A 16,164-nucleotide genomic window follows, 5' to 3' on the forward strand; every position below is an offset into this window, starting at 1 on the left:
CTTCCCTGGTGGTCCAGTGGTTAAGAATTTGCCTGCCAGTGCAGGGGACATGGATACGATCCCTGGTCCAGGAAGATCCCACATGCTGCAGGGTGACTAAGCCTGTGTCCACAACCACTGAACACATATGCACCTAGAGCTGGTGCTCTGCAACAAGAGAAGCCACCACAATGAGAAGCCCATGCGGCGCAACAAGGAGTAGCCCCTACTCTGCAACTAGAGAAAGCCCTTGGGAAGCAGCGAAGACCAGTGCAGCCTAAGATAAATAAAAAAAAAAAACCGAACTCCCAAGATAAATATCATAGTATAGGTACTTTTGTTGGGAGCAAACAGACACTTAATTGTCCCAAAGGGCATAATTCTTTGACTGTAAAGTCAGGAAAGCACTGAACGAGGGTCTCAGGAAAGCTGAGTTTCCTGTTTGTGCATGACCAGCAGCACAGCACGGGCCAGGCATCTTACCCTATCCCTCTGAGTTCAATCCCTGGGTTGGGTAGATCCCCTGGAGGAGGGCATGGCAACCCATTCCAGTATTCTTGCCTGGAGAATCCCAGGATTCATGGACAGAGGAGCCTGGCGGGCCACAGTTCATGGGGTTGCAAAGAGTTGGACACGATTGAGCAACTCAGCACAGCACAGCAGCTGCCTCACTATCTCCTCATCTATAAAATGGGGTAGATGTACTAGATTTCTCAAAGTTTTCTTCTCCCTCTACAATTTTCATTTCAATGAATATATAGGTAAGGCTGGTTTATCATCTAAATTATAAACACATCGATTAGAACAAACTAGGTAATTGATTTGTACACTTAAGTGAATAAGTTTAAAATTATTTTGTGGTATGTTTGCGTCTTAAAAATGCTATTTTTTTTTTTTTTAAGTTTCTCTACTGGGGCTTCCCAGGTGGCACAGTGGTAAAGAATCCGCCTGCCCAGTTCAGGAGATGCAACAGATGCTGGTTCGATCCCTGGGTCGGGAAAATCCCCTGGAGGAGGAAATGGCAACCCACTCCATTATTCTTGCCTGGAAAATTTCGTAGACAGAGTTGCCTGTCCATTGGGTTGCAAAGTTGGACACAACTGAGCAACTGAGTGTACGCACTCTAGTTTCTCCATTATCTTACTATTTTATGGTCACAATAGGAATATATGCTTGAAAGTGTCAGTACAATTTGGCTACTTGCCTTTATTTCAACAGGGAGTTGAGGCTACTTTAGAACCATTTAAGGCATTTCCCCCTTTTTAATGTCTTCATTAGTGGTTTTTTAAAAAATATTTGGCTGCACCAGGTCTTAGCTGCAGCACGTGGGATCAGTTCCCTGACCGGGGATCAAACCCAGGCCCCCTACACTTGGAGCGGGGAGTCTTAGCCACTAGACCACCAGGAAGGTCCCTCTTCTTCTGTGTCTTATTATTTTTCATCTTTTACATTTTCTAGATGGCTGTCCAAATGCAAACCTGGTCCAGGTTTCAACAGCAACATTTTTTCTTTTCTTCAGCAAAAAGTAGAGAATGGAGACCAGCGGTATCAGTCTTGTTCACTGGTGATTAAAGGTCTATCTCTCACGCAGCAGCTCCAGTGGGACCCCAGCGGTCACCATCTGCAAGGCTTTATGGACTTCGGTCTTGGCACACTTGATGCTGATGAAATGCCACTTGCCTCAGAAACTATTTTGCTCATGGCAGTGGGTATTTCTGGTCACTGGAGTACACCTCTTGGTTATTTTTTTGTAAACAGGACCTCTGGATATTTGCAAGCTCAGCTGCTTCGTCTGACAATTGGCAGACTAAGTGACATAGGGATCACAGTGCTGGCTGTCACATCTGATGCCTCAGCTCACAGTGTTCAGATGGCAAAGGCCCTGGGGATACATCTTGACGGAGACAACACGAAGTGTACATTTCAACATCCTTCATCTTCCAGCCAACAGATTGCCTACTTCTTTGATTCTTGCCACTTGCTTAAATTAATAAGAAATGCATTTCAGAATTTCCAAAGCATTCAGTTTATCAACGGCACAGCTCATTGGCAGCACCTCGTGGAGTTAGCAGCACTAGAGGAACAGGAATTATCACATATGGAGAGAATCCCAAGAAAACTTGCAAATCTGAAGAACCACATACTGAAAACGAATTGTGCCGCCCAAGTCTTCAGTGAGAGCGTGGTCAGGGCGTTAGAATGTTTGCTATCGTTAGGCCTGCCTTCTTTTCAGAACTGTGTTGGTACCATCCACTTCTTACGCTTAATTAACAATCTGTTTGACATTTTTAATAGTAGGAACTTTTATGGAAAGGGATTTAAAGGACCTCTATTACCTGAAACTTTTAATAAAGTCAACCATGTGTTAACTGAAGCCAAGACTATTTTTGTTACATTATCTGACACTAGCAATAATCAAATCCTTAAAGGTAAGCGGAAACTGGGATTCCTGGGATTTTTGCTTAATGCCGAGAGCTTAAAATGGCTCTACCAAAGTTATGTTTTCCCCAAAGTCATGCCTTTCCCCTATCTCCTGATGTACAAATTCAGTCAGGATCATCTGGAATTATTTCTAAAGATGCTCAGACAGGTATCAGTAACCACTTCTAACCCTACCTGCATGGCATTCCAGAAAGCTTACCATAATTTGGAGACCAGACACAGATTACAAGATGAGGTCTTTCTCAGTGAAGTAAGCAGCCTTGACATTTCAATTGCTCGAAGGACAGACCTGGCCCTTGGGACAGTTCAGCGTGAGTATGGTGTCAGCGTTATAGAGAGTCTTTTTTACAAAGAGGATATTTGCCCAGACTGGTCTGACTGTTTGCTGAGCGAGGCCTTACTAGACCTGTCAGTTCGTAGGCGAAATCTCACCTCTTGCGCTGGTTATATTGCCAATAAGTTATCAGCTCTTTTAACATGCGAGGACTGCCTCAGTGCGCTGTATGCATCGGATCTCAAAGCCTCTAAAATTGGATCCCTGTTATGTGTTAAAAAGGAGAATGGTGTGCATTTCCCTTCTGAAAGTTTGTGCCGAGTCATAAATACTTGTGAGCGAGTTGTGAGAACCCATTCAAAACCAACAGTTCATGAACCACTGCTTCCCAAACAGAGGGAATATTACCTTCAACAGAAAATATTATATGAGCTTTCTGGGCATATTTATCTTTTTGTAGAGTTAGATGAGCATCTCTTTGATGGAGAAGTATATGCCATCAATCACTTTGTAAAGTTACTGAAGAATATCATAATCTGTTTCTTAAAGATCAGAGCTAAAGATGTAACTCAGTACTCCTTAAAACACCACTCAGAAAGAATTGAGTTGAAAACTTTGTCAAGCAAACACTGGTCATCTTCACAGAATTACAGATGTTCGAGTTTTGCCAATACCAATAAATTCAGGCATTTGCTAAGGAACAATAGATAGACATTCAAATGAAGGACCTAAAATATATTAACATTTTTATTAAAAATAATTGGTCAACATTTATTTTAAAATTCAACTGACAATATTTTACAAATTCTGCACAGTGGACAAGTTTGTGTCTGTGTCTTAGGAATTTCTGTTATGCACGTTATCAAATCTGCATGGAATTTGGTAGGGCTTGCAAGCATTTGAGTTACCTAAAACGTAAAAAGCGAGAAGTCAGTAAGAACACTAGCCAACAGGTGCTGTGTTTGAATTTACGACTATCCAACTGAGTAATTCAACTGGACATACTTTAAAAACAAGTGAGAATGGCAGAAACAAGCACAATATTGTAACACAATTATCCTCCAATAAAAGTTTTAAAAAGAATAATGACAAAGGAGTCACTAAAACATTGACTCCTTTTATAAAGACTACATTCCCAGAAAGAGATTTGGTCTACAACTCTTAAGAATAACACTTGAAAAAAAAAAGAAGACTGTTAACAGAATACCTATCAAACTGTGAATATAGTTTACTTACACATGAAAATTAGGCCAAGTTAAATACCAAACACTACAAAAATCCTTTTGCTGGGGTACCTTTAAATAGAAATAATTAAACTCTATTAGGCAGAAGGTAAACAAACACATGAGCCCTGAAACGGACGATTCCTTGTGCTACAGCCAAGCTCGGAAATGTTGTCTGGGGAGTATGCAGGTGACGCAGTTTTCACAGCCCATTTGTCTGGACTTCATACTACTATGAATAATAGAGTGGGTACTTGACTCCTATTGGAGGAGCACAGTGCTCACCAGAGAACGCAAAGAAGCCTTTTCTCAACTTCTTCTGAAGAGGATAATGATGAAACATTTTCAGTTTGCAATAAGGTTGTTTCATATCATGTGATAAATCAGTTGGGGAAAAAATGGTCAGTTGGGAGAGTATGAAAAAGTTTGTCTTAATCACATAATGAGATTTTTCAGAAATTTGGGAGAAGCTTAAATAATCTGAAGATGGAAACATACTAAGAACAATTTTCTCTCTCGTATCCAGATCTGAAAAGACAAAATAGGATAACATATAGTTATATGTACTTCCAGAAATGGGGGTATTTTAATGGGGAAAAAAAAAATGAACACAGACATTATTCACCTATGTAAAGTATCTCTTATTGTCATTAGTATTCATAGACTACAGTTAATATGAAGACAAAGTTGTAAAAGATTAAGGACAGATAAAACTTGTTTTATTCATCGAAGTTCCCCATAAATAGTATATTTTGATATATTTCTGGTGGGTCTACCTCAAAGGCTTCAGTTTTGAACTGTAACCAGAACTGTCCTGTACTGCATTTTATAAGGAGATATTACTAAGGAGTCTGAATACTGTGGGTTTTGTTTTGTTTGCACTAGAATGAGTTTAGATGCACCAGGATAAATCTTATTTAAAGGAAGCCTGTTTATGTCACCACCTTTAACTTATTGCTTATATAAAGTCAAGTTTTGTACTTATTTTAACTTAAAGCTAGGTTCATATCTGTAGTGTCTTATGTTCTCTGCTGTTACATCTGACCCATGTCTTGTGTAATTTATTAAAATAGTGCTTTGCATTTATTTAAGTGCTGGGTATAAACTGGACAAACGCTGAAGACAAGAATTTTTCCATCACTGCCATTAGCTCAGTTAGTTGTTCTTGCCTTAGTGCAGTGATCCAAGTCTGATGTCAGATTTACGTGATATGATATGCTTCACAGTGAACTTGCTGTCCATACTTGATTAGGGTAATTGATAGTTTACAGTTTCTACTCAGCACCCTTGTTCTTTCTCTTCAGAGAAAACAAATGTTCAGAAATGTATCCTTCCTACTTTCAACAAATAGTGCTGGAATAACTGGATATACACATGCAACATGTTAACTCTAAATGGAGCAAAGATACAAATGGAAGAGGTAAAACAACTCTTAGAATAAAATAGTGGAGACTCGGATTCGGCAATAGCTTCTTAGGACACCAAAAGTACAAGCAAAAACTTCATCAAAACTGAAAACTTTGTGCTTTAAAGGACACCCATCAAGAAAGTAAAGGACAAGCTATAGAAACATTTTCCAAATCATGTGTCTGGTAAAGCACTTGTATCTGAGTATACAAAGAACTCAATAATAAAGGATAAAACAACACAATCTTTTAAATGGGTAAAGAATACGAAGTTATTCTTCAAAGGAGATATACATGAATATGTGCTCAACATCATTAGCCTTTTGGGAAATGCAAATCAAAACCACAACGAGATATCACTTCACACTCACTAGGATGGCTGTAATAAAATAGACAAGATAACAGGCGTTGGCAAGAATGTGGAGGAACTGGAACCCTCATATGCTGTTGGTAGGAATGCACACACTTTGGAAAACAGCCTAGCAGTTCTTTGCCAAATGACCCAGCAATTCTACCAATGGGCATATACCCAAGAGAAATGTACAAATTTCATAGCAGCATTAAAATAGCTAAAAAGTGACAAAGTCCAAATGTCCAACTCATGAATGGATATTTTACATTGTAACAAACTATCTTTTGCTGTGATGTACCATGCAGTACATTAACCAGAAATACATGAAAAGTTCTAGTTCCTCTACTTTCTCCCCAACACTTGGTATTGTCAGGGTTCTGTTTTGAATCAGCTGTTCTAATGGGTGTGCCATATTTCATTGTGGCTTTCATTTCTTTTTCTAATGACTAATGATGCTGAACATCTTTTCATAGGTTTATCTGCCAGTCACTGTCGTCTTAGGTGAAATGTCTGTTCAAGTCTTTTGCCTCTATTTTAAGGAAGGTTGATTGTTCTCTTACTGAAAACAGTTAAATAAAAACAGTAAGTTAGTTAAGTATTCTGGATAAAAGTACATTATTAGATGTATCTTGCAAATACCTTCTCCCAGTTTATGGCTTTTAAAATTTGATTGAGGTAAAGTTGTACAGTGTAAGTTGCAAGTATACAACATAATGAGTGGTTCACAATTTTTAAAGGTTACGATGTGGCTTTTACTTTTTTAGTATGTTTTGAAGAACAGACATTAATTTTATAAGTCTAATTTATTGATTTTTCTAGGGATCACACTTCTTAGTTTCTTATCTAAGAAATTTGTCTAAACCAGTCACAGATTTTTCTTCCTATGTTTTCTTGTAGATATTTTCCAGTTTTAGGTTTTGCATTTAGGTTATGATCCGTTTTCGTTGACTTTCGTGTGTGGTAGTTCATATTTTTACATACTGATGGTATCCCAGCACCATTTGTTAAAAGGACTGTTCTTTTCCAGTAAATTACCTTTGATCCCTTGTCAAAAATTGACCACATAAATATTAATCTATTTCTGGGCTCTGTATTCTGTTGCCTTGATCCATGGGTCTTTCATCAATACCACATTACCTTGATTAGCCTTATATAATTCTTGAAGTCAGGTAGGAGTCTTCCAACTTCGTTCTTTCATAAAAAATGTTTGGCTATTCCAGTTGTACCTTCCCATGTAAATTTTATAATCAGCTTGTTTTTACAAAAACTCCTTATGGGATTCTGACTGGAGTTATGTTGAATCTATAGGCTGAGGAGAAATGATATCTTAATATTGACTTCCAAACCATGAAAATTATATATATATAGAAGATCTTCAATTTTTTAATCAATGTTTTTGTTTCACATACAGATCTTGTACATATTTTTGTTACGTTTCATGTTTTGTGGTGCTGCTATAAATGGTAATTTTAGAATTTCAGTTTCTAAATGTTCATTGCTACTATGTAGAAATATACTTTTTTGCAAACCAATATTGCTAAATGCACTTGTTAATCCTAGTACCTTTTTATTAAGACCCTTTGACTTTTCTTATATAGGCAATCACATCACACCATCCACAAATAGACACTGGCATATTTATTCATTCCCAATCTATGGCCGTTTTGTAAAAAAAAGAAAATCTTATTGTACAGTGACCCAAACACAACACTGAACAGGAGTGTTTTGTTCCCAATCTTAGGGGGAAACACAGTCTTCACCATTCATGTGATGTTAGTTGTAGGCTTTTTGGTTGAGGATCTTTTCTATTCCTAAATTGCGGAAGAATTTTTTTAAACCATAAATGGGTGTTGGAACTTTCTCAGATGATTTTTCTGCTGGTTTCAGGGGGAACATTTTTGAGCTCTAATTTACATACCATAGTATTCACCCTTTTAAAGCATGTAATCTAGTAGTAGTTGGTATAGTCAAAAGGTGGTTTTCCGCAGTTTTTGAGATGATTGTTTTTCTTTTGTATGCTGATACACTGAACTACACTGATTTCTTTGAATGTTGGGTCAACCTTTTATTTCTGGGGTAAACCCAACCTGTTCACAATGTATTCTTTTTATTTACTGTCAGATTTTTCTGTTGTTCAGTCGCTAAGTCGTGTCCAACCCATGGACTGCAGCACGCCAGGCTTTCCTGTCCTTCACCATCTCCCGGAGCTTGTTCAGACTCATGTCCATTGAGTTGGTGATGCCATCCAACCATCTCATCCTGTCATCCCCTCTCCTGCCTTTGATCTTTCCCAGCAACAAGGTCTTTCCTAAGTTGACTCTCTGCACCAGGAGGCCAAAGTACTGTAGCTTCAACTTCAGTCCTTCCAATGAATATTCAGGGTTGACTTCCTTTGGGATTGACTGGTTTGATCTCCTTGCTGTCCAAAGGATTCTCAAGAGTTTTCTCTGGCACCACAGTTTGAAAGTATCAATTTTTCGGCACTCAGCCTTCTTTATGGTCCAACTCTCACATCTGTACATGACTACTGGAAAAACCATAGCTTTGACTATACAGACCTTTGTCGGCAAAGTGATGTCTCTGCTTTCGAATGCGCTGTCTAGGTTTGTCATAGCTTTTCTTCCAAGGAGCAAGCATCTTTTAAATTCATGGCTGCAGTCACCATCCGCAATGATTTTGAAGCCCAAGAAAATAAAATGTCACTGTTTCACTAAATTATAGTTACACTGAAGTCTGTGGCCTTATAATAAACATTACTCTGAATATACTTTTTGAAACTAAAAATGCCTTAAATGCAAAATAAAGTTTTAATTAAAGCCTTTAAAACTTAGTATTTTATAAAATTACTTGGATTAAAAAAGTTCACATTTGGTCTATAGGTAAGGGGAAAAATGTGCATTAAAGAAGCCCTAACAAGAAAAAAAAATCCTAAGTATTAACATAATGAAAAGTAACTATAGTAATAAAGGCTTCTTAGCTGATTGACTTCCCTCTCCTTTAAGCTGCTGCTCCAGAATTCCTATATAAAATATTAATACTTAAGGATTAATACTTAAGGATGCAGTACGATCATAGGGCTGGAGGTCCTGGTTTGAAGCTGTATTTACATAACAAGTATTCATCATCTTAGTTATTTGTGTTATAAAACAATAAAAATAGAAAACTTTTCTAAAGGTATTTTTATTCACATTTTACATAAGACTGAGAAAAAGTCAGTTGTCCGTATCAGAAAACGGGGAGGCTAAAGCAGCTGTCTGTCCTGCAGTGTCACTGCTCAGCTTGTTTTATTACCTGCAACATTAAGTTTCTGTTTTCCCATACAGTCCAGAGGTGAGACCTGCAGTTCTTGAGAAAAGGAAATTAAGAAAGGTGCTCTCCATAAGAACATCAAACATGAAGAGGAAAGAGTAGATTGAGTTTCTACTTAAAAGAAGAGTGGAAATAAGACATTCTCATTTCACAGCAATTTATGTTCATGATAATTGGGCAAAATGATAGATTTATTTTTCAGTTGTGTACCTTCAGAAGTAATGTCAAGTTTATTTAATATCAGATATTTTTAAAGGTTTCTTGCATGTTCAATAGTTAAAAGTGGTAGTATTAAAGAAAAAAATGCAAAACCTTTTTTTTACAGAATAGTATAAATGTTTATTTTCTGTATGATTTACTTTGCTGTTCCTGTTTTTACAATATAGAAAAGTGTATTCTTTGAATAGCTCTAGTAAATATAAATTTTATCTTTCTACTTTGGGATGTAAATAGAACTAAAAAATTATATACCCAACCCTCCCCAAATAGTCTTTTAAAATTGTTGAACTAATGTGGATATTAATCTTGTTCAGCAATTTGATGCAAATGCCTAAATACAAAAAGTTGTTTAGTAAGTACTACACAGGAAGGAAAAAGCTTAATACTTTAGATAGCTTCTTGAAAATCAGAAAAACTAGTAGCATTTGATTGCACCTTCAAATTTTTACAAGCAAAACATTCTCAAGCAATGCCATCATACATAATCTACAATTGTAATCCAAATTTCACAACCATATTATGCACACTGTATATAAATACACATCACAAAGGTGCAATTAGAATTAAACACAGAATATGTACAAAATGAACACAGTTTAGGTGTGGACCAAAAAGGTATTGTTATCTTTTGAAAAATAACTTGATTAGATATTACTTTATCCTCTTATACTAATTTACATTTATACAAATTTTAATTAAACATACTAGAGTGAGGTGCTAAGGATGTCGGCACTATCTACATTTAAAGTTACTGCACTATGACTTTATAAATCCAGATTTCAAAAGGAAGATACTTAATAACGGAATCTTCTTTTGGATTACTTAATTTCTATTGCCTATATCTTGCATGTTCATATGAACATATATACACACTTAATACATACAACTATAGATTCCTTGTAGGAAATGTAATAATCATATACTACTAATTACTGAGCATTAAGGTACCTAATAAAATGTCTGAATTCCAACATGGTTTTTTCTCATCATAAAATCCAGAGTCCTATTATAATGGGCTGTTAAATTCATAAAGCTTTTGAATTCTGAATTATTGAAAATGATTTATGTTATTTTAGTAATTATATGAAAACACTCATACTGTAGGCTTACCAAATCACTGGCTAAAAATAACGCCATATTAAGCTTCCCTTATAAAAAGAAACCCCACTATAATTCTGAAAGCTCTGTTAGGAGGCCCCTTTCAGTAAATCAAGGAAGAGCCATACATTGGTTTGAAACCTCATAGTTCAAAAGTCTCTAAAGAGAACTGTATGTATAGATGAAAAATCCTCTAAATTCATCTCTTAGAGCTTCAATACCCTTTATTTCTCCATCCAAGCCAAATTTCATACCTGATAATTATGTAAGGTTCTACTTTATCACTACATAATAAAAATATGTTTACTTCTATTCATATGCACCGTTCATTTTAATAGTACCCCTTAATCACTGACAATTTATTATTTCAAATACATACCGCCTCTCTCAAAGAAAATGGAAACATCTCAGAACTTGTCTTAGTCACTCCTTATTGCAGAAACAAATTGTCCATCTTTTGAGAATTATTTTCTGTCCTTTAACACTTTTATGTTTTTTAAAAAAGCAAAATAACTTTTTTATTTTAAAAGTGTGCCTATAAATGATTTCCCCTTCTGACAATTCCCAAAGTTGACAACAGGATGTTATTCCAGGATTCACCCTAAAAAGTTGATTTTTCTTAAAAAGATAGTCCTTTTCTAAACACAAAATGTCATTTGAATATATTTCATAAAAATTTGTTTATACAGACATTCTATCTGCTAGTACCAAAGAATAACTGGGTAATACCAGTACTACTTTGGCTTTTTGTACTGGAATAAAGTCATACAACGCCATACATTATAAATTATATAATAGTAATTTATAAATGTTCTTTGTCAATAGAATCAGAAGGATAGAACATCTAGTTCTTAAGAAACCCAAGCAAATTAAAAACCTATATAATACAATGAAGAAAAATTCAATTTAGAAGGGGCATAAGAAGATTTAACTAAGATTTTAAATGTACTAATTTCCTCCTTTAAAATTTCTTCTCCATCAATATAATTTCAGGTCTCAAGGACTGAATTAACAATACAATAATTATCAAGCTATTTCCAGAAAAATCAAGTGTCCCTGAACCTTCAATTTTCTATACAGTTCCATTTAGCAGTTTTTTTGTGCAAGAGTTAGCAATTCATGGCACAAGGGTCACTTTTTGCTTTTCCTGCAGAGTTGATGACACTCATTAAGCATCGCCCAAATTCCTCAAGTATCATCCGTTCAGCAGCTGCCTTTGATTTTCCCTTCTTGTCTGCCTGCTCCGCCTGGGCAAGAAGGCAATTACACGTGGCTTCAGCTACTTCTTTAGTGACAAACGTAAATGGCAACCTGCAATGATTTTTGAGAAAGAGAGAGATGATGGTGGTGTTGAATATCGGCAGAAGTGGCTGACATTCACCTGGACAACTTGTCTACATTTTCATGATTCAGCTGGCACAGTGAACATCACAGTTCGTGCCATGAACACAAGCACATCCCAAAGAACGTCACATTTTTAAAATATAACACTTGATATAAAATACGTTGACCTAGACAAGATTACCTGGTTAACTGAATGATGTAATTCTATATGTTGACGGGCTACTGCTATAACAGAAGTCCTCCTGATTCAGGAATGTAAGCTCTGAGTGCAGTTTTAGTTTTACTTACTCTTGTTTCTGCACTTCTGAGAGCAGTGCCTGACACAAAAAGACACTCCACGGATATCTGCTCAATGAATGAAATGTGTAATGTTGGAAACTGAAAGCACTGTCATTTCCTGGACAACACAGAAAATAAAGCACTTTCCTATAGGCCCTTATAGTGTTTTTGTAAAAAAACCACACCAAAAGTTTCCATTATTCCATAACGAAAACAAAACAATGGGGACACAGATGCTGTTCTGTACAGAAAGTTTCAGTCATAAAGACCTAAATTACTGAGTAGTAACTCAGAGGAATCCATCCCGAGGCTAGCTATGTGGAACCAAGTCTTAAAGCCTAAGAGACTAAAATCAGGTAACCTGCTCTAACCACTAAACAACCTGTAAGCGAGCAGTCACTGATCAAAGGGCCCACCAAATGAATGAAGTCAGAAATGAAGCCCCACTAGGACAAGACAGGGTAACAGGATTTCAGCTGCTACACACTTGCATGGAAATTTTTTTAGTATAAAACATTAAAATATAAAAACTTCAAATTTTAAATTAGAAAATATAATCTTAAAATATTAAAGTTAATATTATAATAATATTGTACAAGTAATCATGTATAATAGTAGCATTCATTATATAGTATTTGGAAACTATGGAGAGTAAATGGAAAGAAAAAAATTCAAATTTTTGCCACTCAAAGACAAAAGCCTATTAACATGCTAGCAGGGCTTTTTTAATACAGTTCGTCTTATACTTGGTGTTTTTTTCTTTTGGCTGTGCTGCATGGGATCTCCGTTCCCTGACCAGGGATTGAACCCTTACCCCCTATATTGGAAGCATGAAGTCATAACCACTGGACTACTGGGGAAGTCTCTATACTTAAGTTTTGATTATAGTGTATAATTTTGTGTTCTTTCACACTTCATAATAACAAACACTTTTCAGAGTTGAAAAATTACTTGTAAATGTTTTAGCGTAACATTATCTTTCATCTCCACATAGATATTAGATTGGGCTTCCCTGGTGGCTCAGTGGTAAAGAATCTGCCTGCCATGCAGGAGACTGGGTTCAATCCTGGGTTGGGAAGATCCCCTGGAGAAGAGAAAGGCTACCCACTCTAGTATTCTTGCCCGGAGAATCCCATGGACAGAGGAGCCTGGTGGCCTGCCGCCCATGGAGTACACAGAGTTGGCACGACTGAGCGGCTAACAGGCAATTAGATTTAATCATCTGAAGGTATACTGGGACCAGAAAGGACCCCCTGTGGCTCCTCTCATGAAGGTGTCTGCCCGTTTCTCCTTCAGTCAGTCCCAGAACCTCTTGCTGATTATAGGCCAGTAATAAGAGTTCTCTAGAATTAATATCCAAAATGTTTTGTACAAAAGCCTTACTTTTATAAGTTTTATAAATTGGATCTTATTTCAGCTTAGGCATTTTAAATAAAATACCATTTGCAAGGCTCATTCCATTTAGTAATTCCTCAAATTAACCTCTTACAGACTCATACAAATTCAAGTCAGAAGATTGTTGCACTGCTACTGCTGCTAAGTCACTTCAGTCGTGTCCGACTCTGTGCAACCCCATAGACAGCAGCCAGAAGGCTCCTCTGTCCCTGGGATTCTCCAGGCAAGAATACTGGAGTAGGTTGCCATTTCCTGCTCCAATGCATGAAACTGAAAAGTGAAAGTGAAAAATGAAGTGAAGTCGCTCAGCCGTGTCCGACTCTTCGCAACCCCATGGACTGCAGCCTACCAGGCCCCTCCGTCCATGGGATTTTCCAGGCAAGAGTACTGGAGTGGGGTGCCATGTCCTTCTCCAGACTGTTGCACTGGGCCCTGCCAAACTTTCCTTGACTCCTCACGGCCACATGAAAAGGGTGATGGTAAAGATAAGAAAACTGAGGTGAGGCTCAGAGAGATGAAGTGCCTGTCAAAGTCACAAATCACGAGCGCACCGGTAACTCTAAAACTCAGGTCGGCCCGACTGTAAGGCTCCAGCTTTCCTGCTCCAGAGCTCGGCAGTCTAGGAAAAGAAGCTTCAACAATACAGTATGTGAGGGGCTCCAATGAGGTGGGCAAAGTGCCAGGGGGGCACGGGAAAGGCAAGAGAAGGTAAGAATGGGAAGAAAGATGGAAACCAGTAAGAGATACAAAAATTTTGTTTTTCTTCAGAGTTTGTCAAATTACATAATTACCTCATCTTAGTAGGAAGAAATCCAATTAATAAGCCCAGTGACCTAAAACTTTACTGAGCATTTTACAACTATATATGACAGTGATTTTTCTGTTACTTTTATATTCCTTCACAAGTAATTAATGGTAGAAAACAGAAAAGTCAGGTTTGCAAGAACCAAAAATATGAGCCCAATTCTGCCCCCCAAGAGAAATTTTATCAGAAATGAATATATCATACCATAAAAAGCTATTAAAATGTCAACTTACTTTCCTCCTCCGCTATTCAAAGCTGGTGCTGGCCTGGTCAGCAAGTCTGAAATTTGAGAGGATAACTTGGTCTTCGCTGCTGTTTGCTGCTGCACCCTTACTTCAGCTGCATCTGCCAAGTGCATCAGTGTCTTTCTTTCTGGGCTTTCTTCAAAATTCTTACAGCCAATACACTTGCATATTGAGGAACACATTATTTTTGCCTAAAAGATTTACAAAAGAAAAGCTTCCAAATCAAAACCCAAAGATAATGAGAACCAACTGTCCAGCACAGGGAACTCTACTCAGTGCTCTGTGGTGGCAAAGGGCGGGGGTACATGTATACGTATTACAGCTCATTCCACTTTGCTGTACTGTAGAAACGAACACAACCTTGTAAAGCAACTGAACGCCAATAAAAACAAACAAAACAAAAACCACAGGACATAACCACAGTAGATTCCGTGACCAAGTCAACAGATAGAGTTAGCTGGTCAACTGACGGAAGATAAAATGGAAACACCTCTTGCTAGCAACACCCAGCGGGCCAGCGCTGCATGTAGACGGGTCCAGTATTGTTGGCCGTTCTGAGTGGCTATCCTATGCTGGCTTGAGGCCTTCCATACCAAGTTTCCCCTCACTATATAGATTTTCCTCCTGACATGAATAACGTATATTCATTCTAAAAAATATGAGTGATACATTACAATATTAAAAAATAAAGATAATCCATAATATAGCCACCTCAATCAAATCACCATGAACACGTTGGTGACCTCCCACTTATGCAAACACACACACACAGAGTATCACATTAAAGGGATTTCACAGATGCTGTTTTTATTATGAATACCTCTCCCACCCTACATTCCCCTCTGGATGCCCCAAACCCTTCAGTAGTTCAGTAGTCTTATCCAGCAACTACATGTTCCTCCGTAACTACTTTTATGCTCACAAGGCAAACCTCCTAATAGAATTTCGTTTTCTACAGAGTTCTTCAACAGGGTACTAGTGGCATTTGGGGCAGGATAAGACTACACTCTCAGGATTGCACCCTGGAATGCAGGTTATTTTGTTATCCACATATTTTCCCAAAAAATTTCTGGGGGAGAAACTGTGTAGTAAGACCCCTCAGTGAAGAACCACTACTACAGAGTTTTCAATCCACTTCGATGTTATTTTTATTGAAAATCCATAAACTGGTACTATGGTTTGCATACTTCCAGGTACAAGAAGTTATGAGCTTATAAAGCTGCCAATGAGACCCCAAACTGTAATGACAAAATGAAGGTACTGTTCCTCTGAAGTCCTGCTTGGGAAGCTAGAAGGCAGGTCTTCCTCAAATTAAGGCTGACTTTTCCAATGCAGTATTTTCCAACTGCAAAAGCAAAGTAATTTCCCAATTTACAAATAAACTTTTTTTTTTTGGCTGTGCTGTGAGGCATGCGGGATCCTAGTTCCCCGACCAGGATTCGAACCTGCATCCCCTGCAGTGGAAGCACAGAGTCTTAACCACTGGATCGCCAGGTTAAGTCCCACAGTAAATTTTTTTGTATGCCCTTTCTAAAGTTATTTTCAAAAGATGGTTAGATCATTTTTCCCAACCCATCTCACCTCATAGCATTCACAGTAGTTCTTAAGACATCCTGATCGTTTGCAGTTACATCCTTTGCTGTGACGTCGATCAGATTCTCCCTCCTTCCCTTTCCCTATCTTAGGCTTAAAAGCTTCTGGATTTCTGTCAAGGCATGCCTATCAAAACAGATCAAATATCAAGCCATGTTAAATCACAGCAGATTAAACTTCAACTCTGCAAAGGGAATTAAC

General features: G+C 37.5%; 2 protein-coding genes across 2 annotated transcripts in view; one reads left to right on the forward strand and one right to left on the reverse strand.

Moving 5' to 3' along the window:
- THAP9 (THAP domain containing 9) overlaps positions 1-7,230 on the forward strand; it is a 24,398-nt gene extending 17,168 nt beyond the window's left edge. The window contains exon 5 of the mRNA XM_027544911.1: positions 1,438-7,230. Within this exon, the coding sequence (XP_027400712.1) occupies positions 1,438-3,406 (1,969 nt within the window). The 3' untranslated portion in view covers positions 3,407-7,230. The remainder of the gene's footprint in view (positions 1-1,437) is intronic.
- A 1,607-nt stretch (positions 7,231-8,837) lies between these two features.
- The window catches only part of LIN54 (lin-54 DREAM MuvB core complex component), a 63,902-nt gene continuing 56,575 nt past the window's right edge, over positions 8,838-16,164 (reverse strand). The window contains 3 exon segments of the mRNA XM_027544912.1: positions 8,838-11,613; positions 14,359-14,561; positions 15,952-16,089. Coding sequence (XP_027400713.1) covers positions 11,412-11,613; positions 14,359-14,561; positions 15,952-16,089 — 543 coding nt within the window. The 3' untranslated portion in view covers positions 8,838-11,411.

This window comes from Bos indicus x Bos taurus, chromosome 6 (assembly GCF_003369695.1).
Source record: "Bos indicus x Bos taurus breed Angus x Brahman F1 hybrid chromosome 6, Bos_hybrid_MaternalHap_v2.0, whole genome shotgun sequence".
NCBI classification, from domain to species: Eukaryota; Metazoa; Chordata; class Mammalia; order Artiodactyla; family Bovidae; genus Bos; species Bos indicus x Bos taurus.